Raw genomic sequence first — 14,082 nt, 5'->3', positions numbered from 1 at the left:
CCCTGTCCAAGCCCACCCCCATCCATCCCCCCAAACCCTGTCCAACACCACACCGCCTGCCCTCCTGTCCATGTCCCTGGCCGGACACCCGTGCACCCCTGTTTTAAATATACTCAATGACATGCCCTCCACAGCCTTCTTTGGCAATGAATTCCACAGATTCACCACTCTCTGGCTAAAGAAGGTTTTCCTTATCTTTGTTCTAGAGGGTGTTCCCTTTACCTTAAAGCAGTACCCTTGGGTTCTCATTTCTCCTGCCAATGGAAACATCTTCCCGACATCCACTTTGTCTCGGCCATTCAGTACTCTGTAAGTTTTAATTAGATCTCCCTCATTCTTCTAAACTTAATCAAACATGGTTCCAGAGTCCTCAAACATTCCTCATATGTTAAGCCTTTCATTCCTGTGATCAATCTTATGAACCTCCTCTGGACCTGCTCCAGGGCCAATACATCCTTCCTGAGGTATGGGACTCAAAATTATTCACAGTCATCTAAAAGTAGTCTGACCAGAGCCTTATAATGCCTCAGAAGTACATCCCTCCTTTTCTATTCTAGTCCTCTCAAGGTGAATGACAACATTGCATTTGCCTTCCTAACTACTGACTCAACCTGCAAGTTTACTGAAGAGAAACCTGGACTAAGACTCCCAGGTCCCTTTGCACTTGAGATTTCTGAACTTTCTTCCCATTTAGAAAATAGTCCATGCCTCTATTCTTCCTACCAAAGTGCATGACCTCACACTTTCCCATATTGTGTTTCATCTGCCACTTCTTTGCCCACTCTCCTAACCTGTCTAAGTCTTTCTGCAGCCTTCCCACCTCTTGAATATGATCTAGCCCTCCAGCAATCTTTGTATCATCTGCAGACTTAGCCAGAATGCCCTCAGTTCCTTCATCCAGATCAATAATATATAAAGTGAGAAGTTGTGGTGCCAAAACTGACTCTTGTGGAACATCACTAGTCAATAGCTTCCATCCTAAGAAGGACCCTTTCAACTCCACTCTTTGCTTTCTGCCAGACAGCTAATTTTCTATCCATGCTAGCACCTTGCTTCTATTACCATGGACCCTTATCTTACACAGCAGTGTCCTGTGCGACACCTTGTCAAAGGCCTTCTGGAAGTCCAGATAGATAACATCCATTGGCTCCTCTTGGTCTAACCTGCTCATTACCTCTTCAAAAATTCTAATAGATTTGTCAGGCATGTCCTCCCCTTGATGACTTTGCCCTGTTTTACCATGCACTTGCAAGTATTCAGAAATCTCATCCTTCACAATGGACTCCAAAATCTTATCAATGACTGAGGCCAGGCTTATAATTTCCCATCTTTTGCCTTGCTCCTTCTTAAACAGGGGGTTGCATTAGTGATTTTGAGGTCCTCTGGGACTCTCCCTGACTCCTGTGATGCCTGAAAGATCACTACTAACGCCTCCATTATCTCTTCAGCTATCTCCTTCAGAACTCTGGCATATAGCCCATCTCGTTCTGGTGATTTATCCAGACCTTTCAATTTTTCTAGCACCTTCTCCTTGGTGTTGGCCACCATGTTCATCCCCACCCCCAGATTCTCTTAAATTTTTAGGATGTTACTCGTCTTTTTCACCGTGAAGACTGATGCCAAGTATTTCTTCAGTTCCTCAGCCATTTCTTTGTTCACCATTACCATTTTTCCAATGGCCCACTGTCCACTTTTGCCTCTCTTTTGCCCCTTATATAACTAAAGAAACTCTAGCAATCTTTTCTAATATTACTAGCTAGCTTTCCCTCCTTATTTCTTTCTTCATTGTCCTTTGATGGTCTTTGCAGGCTTCCCAATCCTCTGGCTTCCCACTGCCCTTCACCACATTATATGCTTTTTCTTTTTCTTTTTTGCTGTTCCTGATTTTGCTTGTCAGCCATGGTTGCCTCATCTTCCTTTTATTATGCTTCTTTTTCCTAGGGATTAATTTTTGCTGTATCTCCTGAATTACTCCCAGAAACTCCTGCCATTGCTGTTCCATTGTCTTTCCTGCTAGGCTCCTCTCCCACTCAATTCTGGTCAGCTCCTCCCTCATGCTTCTGTGATTGACTTTACTCAACTATCATACCGTTACAGCTGATTCCACCTTCTCCCTCTCAAATTGCAGAATAAATTCTACCATATTATGGTCACTACCTCCTAAGGATTCCTTCATCTTGTGCTCTCTTATCAAGTCTGCCTCATTGCACAACATTAAATCCAGTATTGCCTGTTCCCGAGTGGACTCCACCACAAGCTGCTCCAAAAAGCCATCACGTAGACTTTCCACAAATTCCTTTTCCTGTGATTCACTACCAACTTGATTTTCCCAGTCTACCTGCATATTGAAATCCCCCATGATCACTGTAACTTTGTCTTTCTTTTTGTGCCTCTTCTACCTCTTGATATATCTTGTGCTCCAACTCTTGACTATTGTTTAGAGGCCTGTAGATATCTCCCATTATGTTTTTTTTTCACCTTTATGGTCCCTCAACTCTACCCAGACAGATTCTATATCATCTGACTCTACTTCATTTATTGCAATTGATTTAATTTCATTTCTTACTAACAAGGCAACCCCACCCCCTGCCCACCTGCTTGTTTTTTCTATAGGATGTATATCCTCGGATATTTAGCTCCAGTCCTGATCCCCTTGCAGCCACATATCCATGATGCTTACCACATCATACCTGCCAATTTCAATCTGTGTCACAAGCTCATTTAGCTTATTTTGTATACTCGCGCATCAGATACAACACCTTTACTCCTGTATTGACCTTTCCTCTTCTCATTGTCATTTATTTATCCAGTATGTTTAAAGTTTGATTCCTAACCTTTTCCAAACACTCTATCCTATTTTGTGTGCTGGAGATTTTGATAACCTCTCCTGAATTCTCATTTCTTTTCATTTTGTTCATATTTTTTTCATTTTGAACTGCGGTCTTATGGTAATAAAAGCAATACAAGCAACAAGATTATCCACCAAGGGCCATCCAATGTTATGGCAAATGTGATCACTTCTAGTAATTTTACAGTGATAGGTCACCTCTTAAAAGTAAATCAAATAGTAACCACATAGGTGAAGAGGAATCCAGCAATATTGAATGATTTGTTTTGTAAGGAACTACCTTATTGGAACAATAACCATCAAAACTGCCCTGACAGAAATGACTAAACAGATTATAACATTCAGTATGATGCTTAGGACATTTGTTAGGCCACTTTTACATTCAATTCTGGTCTCCCTCATATAGGAAGGATGTTGTGAAACCTGAAAGGGTTCAAAAAAGATTTACAAGGATGTTGCCAGCATTGGAGGGTTTGAGACAAAGGGAGAGGCTGAATAGGTTGTGACTATTTTTCCTGGAGCATTGGAGGCTGAGGGGTGACCTTATGAAGAGGATGGATAAGGTGAGTAGCCAAGATCTTTTCCCCAAGTTGGGGGAAGTCCAAAACTAGAGGATGTTGGTTTAAGGTGAGAGGGGAAAGATTTAACAGGGACCTGAAGGTGTGTGTGTGTGTGGAATGAGCTGCCAGAAGAAGTGGTGGAGGCTGGTACAATTACAACATTTAAAAGGCATCTGGATGGGTACATAAATAGGAAGGGTTTGGAGTGATATGGGCCAAATACTGGCAAATGGGACTAGATTAATTTAGGATATTTGGTTGGCATGGATGTGTTGGACCGAATGGTCTGTTTCCATTCTGTACAGCACTATGACTCTATGATTCTACATACAATCAGGAAGAAATGATACTTTCTCAATGAGAACCCATTGATCTTTATACTGATGTCAAAGTCCACTGTCAAACAGTCCTTTCAGTATCATAAATTTTAGGATGATGTTACTAATCTGAATCTATTATCTGAATCTGCTAAGAGTACATTAGTGGGAACCTGTAGGTCTTCACACTCCAACATCATTCTCAGTCATGGGATCTAAGAGAACTGTGAGGCCCTCACAGTACATGAATCTATGATCAACAGACTTTGGTAGAGATAATGGAGTGGGAAATGCATTCCATTTAAAGGGAATATGTTTAATTAAATAATTCAGGCAACAATGTTAAGGAAATAATTGCAGTTAATAATGTTGGAAACTTAGAATGCCCTTGGAGGAAATGTAGAGGTAGGGTTTAACAAATATGTAGATTAGGTATGCTATCGTGTAACTGTGACATCGTAGGCAGGTGATAGAACTTTGCTTGAAGGTTGGAACTAATGCAAAATAGACCTATCATCATGTTTATAAATATTGTATAAAAGAAACCTAGAAATCTGGCATGAGCTTGTATGAAGAATAGAAGAGCCTATATTAAAACAGACGTGAAGATTACATTAAAAAAGCAGGAAATTACAGACCAAATAATAATGGACAGAAAAGACATACTGAAAGGATGTCATTGCTGACAATTCCTAATTAATTTACTTTGTTCAGCTTTTGGAGTATTGTATCTATCGTATCAAATTAGTACTTTTTTAAAATTGTATTTTTAGCTGACTAGTCTTTAGGTGAAATATGTGAAGGTCAAATAATTGGAGTCTGTAAATATGCCACTGAAAATTTTTAATAAGATTTCACACAATATAAGTGTATCAACAAGAGTTGCAAAAAAAAAATCTTATAATGGGCATCAAATATAAGGACCAAGAGTTTCCACTCAATTACATTAATTTTCTCAGTGTAAATCACAAGAATGCTGAACAAAGGAGCAGAATTTTAAACACAAAGCATGTTTAACATAAATTGATTATTCATGATGTTTTATGTTCATTGAAAAAGCATTGAACTCGAAGCTAATTTTAAACCTTTGAGGACACTCTTAAAAATTAGCTATTTTAGGTGTAAAGACACATAAAAACACATTTTGAAAGTTTTGAATATAGCTATGTTTAAATTTATGAAAAACTTGAATATGCGCAACAAAATAACTAACAATGGCTCTGTGTTGTTATTTTAGAAGTCATATTCATTTATTTAGGTTAGTCAAAAAAAGGTTTGCTCATAACTGGCAAACCTAACACTGATTAAAATGCTTATTATTGTTATAAATGCATTTGTGTTTCATTTGTCCAACTGTTAAATGTCAGCACTCAAATAAATCACCAAATATTTTAGAAAGGCAAACTTTAAAAAAAAGTGCTGTCCAATTGTCATAATTTAAATGTATTGAAAACTGAAAGATAAACCCTTTTGAAAATTACTACAATATTGGACATAATTTAGCAGAAACTCTACCTCAACATGTGTCTCTGCTTTTAACATATGTGTAAAACAGATTGTCTGCAGATGTTAACAAAGCAAAAGCATGTGTTTTTATCATCAATGCGAATAAGAGCTTGCACTTGTATAATAAGTTTAGCATTAGAGGATATCCCAAGATGCTTGACAGGATCATTATCAGACAAATGCTGACACTGAACAACATAAAGTGTAGCCATGCAGATGACCAATGCTTGATGAAAGCGGTATGAAGTAATTTGAACACAAGGTTGAAAATCTTGTATGATATTTTCAGACCAGGAAAATACATTTGCAAGTATAGAGATAATGCATGGCAGTGCCTTGTTGCAAACTGGGACACGGGCAACAGAGTTTTACATACACTGAATTTTATAGAGGGTCTGCTGTGTTTGGAAGTGCCAAAATCAATAATATTAAGAATTTGCATTAACATCATGTGTTAAATGTAGGAAAATATTCCAAGACATTCCAAAGCATTAAGCAGAAAATGTATTATTACCAATGTGTAGACATTTTCCATGTTTCTATGTAAACTTGATCAAACAGATACATTTTAAGGGGGAGAGCGAAATGGAAATATTTAAGGACGGAATTTCAGATCTTCAGGCCGAGATAGCTGAAGGTAAAACTTACAATGATGAGTGAAAGGAAGTGACAGATGCATAAGTCACCAGAGTTGAGGAAACAAGTAAGTCCCAGTGGGTTTAGAGCTAGAAGGGGTTGCAAAGATGGAGAGTGCAATTCCATAGAGAGATTTGAACCCCGATGAGAATTTTAAATTTGAGATCCTAGTTGATTTGGGAGCCAATGAACACAGAGACAATTGGCTGTCAGGACTGGGATGTCTACAGTCGAGTATTAGATGAGATAATGTTTATTGAGGGTGAAACAGCTGAGAGTATATAAAGATAATAAAAGCATGAATGGGGTCTCAGTGGCCGATAGGTTGAGGTGCAGGCAGAGATAGACAATATTAGGGAAGTGTAAGTAACTGATCTTTGCAATGGAAAAGATTTGACTTCGGAAGCTTAATCTTAGTTCAAAGAGGATGTAATTTATTACTTTGATGAGAAAATGTTCATAGTGTAGCAGTACATACCTGAACATGCAGCACAGAGTTGAAGAGATCATTAAAGACTAATTGGGATATGATAAATTGGGACATGAGGGGTTTTCTTTCGGAGGACATGACGATAGCAGATTTGGAACGGTAAAAGGCTGTGCTTGAGAAAAAGGAGCTTTTACAATTTCAGGTAGCAGAGCTAGGAGGGAATTTAGTTAGCACTTTAGTGGAATTAGGATCAAGGGAGCAGGTAATGAATCATATACCCAAAATGCACTTAGAAAGGACACAAGCAGTTAATTTTGGGAGAAGATACAAGTTCAGAGTTGGGCCAGAGGAAGAATTTAGTGGAACTTAATTTTGGGTAAGAGGAAAGGATGAATCTTGCAGAGGCAATTGAATATCCCCATCTTAATGATGATGAAATCTGTGAAAAACACCAACTTAGTATTGGGCAGGAGAGGAGAAGTAGTTAAGAAGAGGTGTTATCTCTGTGTTTTAGAATTTTTGGATATGATTGTTTTTATGAAGTTTGGAAATCAAAACCTCATTAAAGACCATTGGAATAGTCCAGCCTTAAGATAATAACAACATGGATGACAGTTTCAGTGGAAAATTATCTGAGGTTTATGTGGCAATGTCAGGAACTTGGCAAAGAGCAGGGCACAACAGCATTTCATATTTTGAAGAAGAATGACTACTCTAGTGGCAAATGACTAAAAATTCAAATCTGCATCACTCAAACGCATGAGCACAGAAGTTTGGTTGGGATTTAAGTTCAACAATCATGGATGAGAAATTGTGAAGTTGGTGGTCTAGGTTTGGGTTTCGGGCAGGGATTGTAGGAGTTGCTGTCACAATGTGGGGCTGGCAATAAAAGATATTAGACCAGAGCAGAGGAAAAATTGAGATCATGAATCAAGAATACCAGTGATATGGGAGAGGGCAGTCAATGACCTTGTTATTAATACAGAATCGAGAAGAGACCTACTGTTCTTTCTGAACCCATATTCAGGTAAGCTACTGGTTTATTTGTTGCAAGGAATCCTTAGATTTGGTTTCTCTGAGTTCAACCTGCATGTGATATTGGCTCCTTCCAGCCAAGTCAGTATGCTATGACTCATACCTGCAAAATACCTCTTATATGTAATTATAGGTAGCTGAAAATATTCACAAGCTTGCTCCCTGCTATATTGGAGCTTTACAAGGTGTATTTTCATACATTGTGCCTACGTTATTACAGTTCAAATGCAAGGTGCAGTCAGTCTTTAAGTATAAATTCAATTTATGGGAATTGGTGATGAGTGGTCAAAGAACACAAAGTGTGACCTTTGCTGGATAATGAAGAATGACTATAGTGTTATAACTCCACAGCATAGATTCTTTGTTCAGCCTCATTGTATCTGACCTAAAACCACTAGTCCAAATTTCATACACCTTTTAAGGGATAACACACAGATTCCTGAAATAATCTGCAATCACATCACCATCCGAATGGTTTATGACTGGTGAGACCCCTTTAAAATAGCTTGTAGCATTATCCAATACATGAGATACATTATCTCTGCCACTGACTGTAGGCAGAAATAATGTTATTACTTTGTTTGTCTGTAAACTATAACTACCACTGGTCATAGTGTGATTTAATTTGGTATAGTGCACAAATGCAAAATGGCCCAAGGAAGAAGTGATTAGTTTTTGGGAACATGCAGATCTGGATACAAGAATTTTTTTAAAGGTTTCATAATAATTGAGAGATTGGATAAATAAACTTTTTAAAAAAGTGTTATTTGGTTAGAGTCTTGTATTTTTTAGATGTGTGGATTGTCTCAGTTGCTGTGAGGGAATATGTCATAGTTGTCAAAATGTGATCAGAATTTCCAGAGCAGGATGTGGATTGGCCCAAACTCTCTTCAGTGAGGTGAAAGCTCACTTCACAAAAAAGCAATTCTGCAATTATAAAGCACTAATGAAACAGGTCTAAGGAAAAGCTGCAGAATTTTAATAATGATGAGTTAGCACAGCATAGGGAAGGTCTACTCGGTGCCTTCTTCACTTGTGTAGATACACCCTATTGTAACTAATATTTCACACTGATACACTGAGTTTGTGTCCACTATGAAGCAGTGATAAACTTTTTGATTGATTTAGCTTTCTTCATTTTTAAACGTATATTCCCATGGTACTGTGTATGCTTTAAAACAGTATCTCTTTATTTGTTCAATCATTGGGATTTTGAAATGTGTCTGAATCTGATATTTCTTGCACCTCTGTACAAGATTGTAACGGCAGCTCATTTTTCTCAGAGATATTGACTGCATGAACTGTTTCCTTATTTGTAGTTGCATTTGTAACTATATCCTCAGGTGATTCAGGAATCAATGTTTGATCAGGAGTTTCTTCAGTTGCAATAAGTTCTTCAACAATTGGCTTCTTCAAATCTGTGTATGATACAGATCAACAGTATAGTCAGTAATTAAGCCAAAAATGGTCAGGAAGTAAAACAGTGAAAAACAATCCAGAATTGACTGCAAGCTGCAACTGAGAGCTGAACTCAAGCCATTCAATAGCCAGCTAATTTCTTAGTTATACTATATTACTAGTTGTGGCTGGGAAATAGATTTCAAAAAAGTGACATCAAATTTGGTAGCACCTTAGTTCAATCCATTCTTCCAAGTCTCCCATCCACAAAACTGCCTCCCTGTAACTTTACCATCTCTCCACAAATATCAAGGTTAAAATATTTATGAAGTTTTCTGGTACAGTATGTCAGAAGAAATTGTTTGAAACAACGTAAAGCAAGAGGATATGGATAGAGAATTTAAATGAGGTAAATTTGTTCAAAATGGCTTCTCACCTAAATCCAGTATTAATGTTAGTGGTTAGTGATTGTATTATGAAAACAATTGCTCTATTGAAGAGTCATCTAAACTCGAAATGTTAGCTTGCTCTCTCTCCATGAATGCTGCCTGACCCGTTGTGATTTTCTGAATTATTTTGTTTTCAGTACAGTTTCAGCATCTGCAGTAATTTGTTCCATGATTGTTTTATGTTTTATTTAATATTCAATAACCATCAATTAGATGATAGTGGGAATGAAATAACAATTTACAAGAGAATGCTGCAATGGAATAAAAATGAGATAGCAGATTGAAAGCAAATGTTTTATTTAAAGTTTTTTTTAATAATCATTTTAAATGGATTTATAAATAAAGTAAAAGTTATTTAAATTATGTTTCATAGCTAATTAGATTTTCTGATTTAAGAACTCTGCAGTGGAATTAGCTTATAGCTGACGATGCCTAAATTGGTTAAATGAATGTAAACACCAGTGTAAATCTATAAAAGAATAATTGTATGGTTAACACCTTGATTAGAATTTCTAACTTATCTATCTTAAACAATTGGACAAAAGTAGGCTCCCTGCCTTCATTCCTGATGAAAGGCTTTTGCCCAAAATGTCAATTTTCCTGCTTCTCGGATGCTGCCTGACATGCTGTGCTTTTCCAGCACCACTCTAATCTATATTAAACAATTGAACAACTGAGTCATAAGACAACTTTAATAAAACCTGAGTACACTGTAGTTTCCTGCACCACTTACAAAAGCTCACAGACCTCTGCCACATTTTGGAATCTCTATATATGTTGCTAAAGGACACTTCTGCATTATATACTCTAAAATGCAATAACTGAGCAGGCTTTAAAGGTGTTAAATTCACTAGGCAAATGTACTGGATGTACAGATTAAGATTCAAGCGATAAGTCTGAACTAATGTGTCTTAGTCCACAGAAATAACCTTCAGTTATCATTCATATCTGATCTGGTTGAGCTGGTGATACATTTGAGATTAGCAGGGTAGTTGCCAGGGTAGTTTGATAACTTTGCTTCCCGGAATCAATATAAGCCCAATGAGAGAAAAGACATTGATTGTAAACAATCAGGTCTAACAAATGTTGAAACAACATATATCTAAGAATGAGCTGACAGTTAAGATCTAGAATTCAAAACGAAATATAGAGTGAATATTTTAGCTGCTGTCTGGAATTATGTGTGGCAGTTTTTGTTGTATTTTACATGAAGCATTACAAAATGCATTTCTGGAACTGCTACTTTTTCAAGTCATACTTTCTGCAAAACATCTTTTTATAACTTGTCGTAAACCTTATCTAACCACAATGTTCATCATTAATACTTATCAAAAGGCTGGAGAAAAACACTTGGTCTGTGTAGACATTTATATTATCTATTTCACAGGTTAACAGGACAAGGCATACAAGGCTATACAACAAGTGCTGGAAAATGGAATTAGAATAGTTAAGTGCTTGTTTTGACTGGAGCAGATTCAATGGACCAAAGTGCCTTATTCTGTGCTGTAACCTCTATGATTATGATTCTGACATTTTGGTACATCTCCTGGATTATGTTATTGTATTGTATAAATAAATATTGGACACTATGAATTAGGACAAGAATATAAAGAATATGGGATCAACTAAGAAAACAACTTCCTTTTATTCTGTCGTGGGATGTGAGCATCGCTGTTTGGGCCAGCATTTGTTGTCCATCCTTAAATACCTTTGAGGAGGTGGCAGTTAGCCACCTTTTTGAACCATAGCATTCTGGTAATGTAGATACGCCTACAGTGCTGTCAGGAAAGGAGTTCCAGCATTTTGAGTGCCAATATTATTTAGCTGTGTGTGTTAATAATTCTACAAATAAAGTTGCTGGAAGTGCCATTGCAGAGAAAACTTAGAAGCTTTATCTAATAAAGAAATTAATACTCACCTCCACCTGTATGAATGACAGTTTTCCTTCCAGTTGTTTTTGATGTGTCTTTGGTCAAAGTTTCCTGAACATTGCCAGCAGCATCAGCAACATACATAGCCACACAAAGTTCTCCACAGGATTTGGAAATCATCAGCTAGTCAGAAAAATCATTAACTGGTTATGAGAAAGCATGTTGCTCACATATAGACAAAGATATCTGGAGAAGAACCAAAAGTGCAATAATGATTCTATATCTCCTAACTGGTATTACCCAATGAAAGCAGAATTCAATGCCCCCTGCTGAGACATATTTAGAAGCAGGGAAAGGCCTATAATTGGAGGGTACTCCTGTGTCTCTCATCTCATTCCCACCTCTGCACTAATTATGTCTGTTGCAGGAAGGCACATAGATGGCCTTCCCACTCTGATGCTAATTGAAGTTTTTAACTGACCAATTAAAGCTGGAGTATTCAGTAAGCACTCGGCAGATTAGTCACCACTTGTGTTTCTTCTGAGGTTCCTGGTGGGGCGGGTGTGGAGGGGTCCCTCAATGTCAGGCACTCAGTACATTGAAAGAAGACCCCTATAATATCTCAGGAAGCCTGACTGGAAAGGAACATCATTTATTGTCAAACATCAAAATAGAGCCATTGCTAGTGGCTCTAGGTTAGCCCCAGCCCATGAAAGACAGTTCTTCAGCCCCATTGCTGGTTCTGCTTTGTAAAGGTGATGAATTCTAGCTAGGCAGGCCATTACCTTTTACCAAGGAAATTCATACTCATTAAGCTCCACAGGAAGATTAATTAGTGATTGTCTATGAAGCTTGTTGATGTTATCACATCTCATCCCCATCCCACTCCGAGCTAATCACTCACATCTTGTACTCACTCTGTTGTAGCCTGCTGGTTGCAATAATTGCAGCCACCATTGCCCTTATTCCTGGTGGTATTGATTGCATTAAGGAGATGTGGGCTTCTAAGTGGCTGACAGCTCTTAGGACATGGAAGTTCCACCCCCAGGAACCTTGCTGCCAATGATAGTATGTCTTCCCCAAAGAAGGTACATTGTATTGTATAATTGCATATTGGACACGATGAGTTCGGACAGGAATGCAAAGAATTTGAGAAATGCTAAGAAAACTTTCTTTTATTCTGTCATAGAGTATAGGCATCGTTGTTTGGACCAGCATTTATTGTCCCTAATTGCTCTTTAGCTGACAGAGTAGACTCCTATCATTTGGATTAAATTCTACCCTGGATTACCATTTATATTAATCATGTAGAAACTTAAAAAAAAAGTTTTTTTTCACTAAATGAATGAATAAATCTTATTTGTAATTTGAATATTTATATTATTTTTGTAATGAGCCATTATAAGAACTATACAATGGAGATGCTACACTGTCGATTCCACAAGCTTGTGTTTATAAATAAACAGGTTCATGGTTGGCACATTTTGTTTTTGATAAGTAACACTTCAACTTGCTATGATCTGAGTGTCATGTCTTCCAATAAATGGTGATTGATAAATGCTACACCTAACACTATAAGTATCATAATAAATTAATAATATTCTGGGCAACAATATAAGTACAATGCAGACTATTGCAAGTGTCTTGGCTTGTTACATTACTTTAAAGGTACTGTAAAGTGTAAATTGTTGTATAAATGAATTAATATGACACAAACAGGTGGATGACATACAATACATTCATATAATATTCTTTCTATACTCTGAGAGCAGTGATGGTTCTGCTTAATGCAGTCAATTGAAAAAAGTGGACAGTAAATAAAATAGGTTGCCAATTTGCCATTGTGAAAGGATAGGAATTTTATAATCAAAATCTTATTGCATCAGCAGCTAATGTGATGTTGTGGGAGATCTTATCATAAATGTTGAAAGTTTGGAAACATTTTAGGGCTAAGAAGTGACAGATTATTTCTAATGTGATATTATTCTGGGGACATAACCCTGATGTGCGCCCCTAGTACATTAAGGCTCATGCTGGGATTTGTTCATTTGTCATGTCAGCTCACTGACAACTTCTGCTATAAATAAATTTGATGCTATCCTGCCTATTCAATGCAAAATTCTTTACCAAAACAGTGGTTTCAAGATCCAGTACTCCCAACAGGGAGTAAGTTTCCCAAGGATATATCCTGGGAAATGACAAACAAAGATGCAGTTATTTCCAGGAATGAACAATCAGAGGCAATGTGCTGACAATTATGGCAACTACTACCCACCACCTGAACAGGAACACAGACTTATCTTTTACATTAGTAAATAAAAAGTAAATTAAATATTGAAAAATCAATCCACAAACATTTTAGGCATCTTCACTAGAGCATGAGGTCGGGGATAGCAATGAACTCAGGACAAATTTTAAAAAAGCAAGGAACAAATAATACTATTGTCATACCAGTGTTTTATGAAGGGGATACACAGTGTTTATGCAAAAATATGCTGGTGATTCCTATTGTCAGAATTGCATCCTCTAATCATTTGCTCTGGTGAAAACCTCAGTTAAAGGGTTTGCACATAATGGCCTGACTTTCTGGCTCACTTGCAGCATTTTGGAAGTAGGGGTGTGGGGTGGGGAAGGTGTGATGTGGGTAGCAACACACCATCAGGAACCCATCATTTTCAACAGTGAGTCTGTCTGTAATATCGCAACTCGACCACAACATTGAATCTTACCTCCGGATTTCCCAGCAGGAAGACATAATGAGGCATTCAATAATCTGTTTCAGTTCTGCTACCTAAAGCTCCCTGTGAGGCTAAGAATGAAAGTATTGTCAAAGTGTCAAGACAGAGTGTGCAACTGGTTGGAAGGGGTATCAACATACTATTCAGATGTGACCCTGGCCAAACCCACAGATGGGAAGATGAAACTGACTGCAGAGAGAGAGAAAAAAAGGTGTGATAGCCAAGGAAATCAACAGCTAAGTGCTGTGCTTGATATCTGGATAGAGTGCCAATACAGTATGCACCCCTGAATAT

At 37.5% G+C, this 14,082-nt stretch overlaps 1 protein-coding gene across 7 annotated transcripts in view; it reads right to left on the bottom strand.

Annotated features, from left to right (window-relative positions):
• Positions 1–8,225: 8,225 nt before the first annotated feature.
• The window catches only part of myom1b (myomesin 1b), a 160,050-nt gene continuing 154,193 nt past the window's right edge, over positions 8,226–14,082 (bottom strand). For all 7 annotated transcript variants that reach the window (XM_043688205.1, XM_043688206.1, XM_043688208.1 and 4 more), the window contains 2 exons: positions 11,098–11,233; positions 8,226–8,750 (listed from right to left, as the gene is read on the bottom strand). In XM_043688205.1, coding sequence (XP_043544140.1) covers positions 8,530–8,750; positions 11,098–11,233 — 357 coding nt within the window. In that variant the 3' untranslated portion in view covers positions 8,226–8,529. The remainder of the gene's footprint in view (positions 8,751–11,097; positions 11,234–14,082) is intronic.

This window comes from Chiloscyllium plagiosum, chromosome 4 (assembly GCF_004010195.1).
Source record: "Chiloscyllium plagiosum isolate BGI_BamShark_2017 chromosome 4, ASM401019v2, whole genome shotgun sequence".
NCBI lineage: Eukaryota > Metazoa > Chordata > Chondrichthyes > Orectolobiformes > Hemiscylliidae > Chiloscyllium > Chiloscyllium plagiosum.
This window is presented reverse-complemented; position numbering and strand designations above follow the sequence as displayed.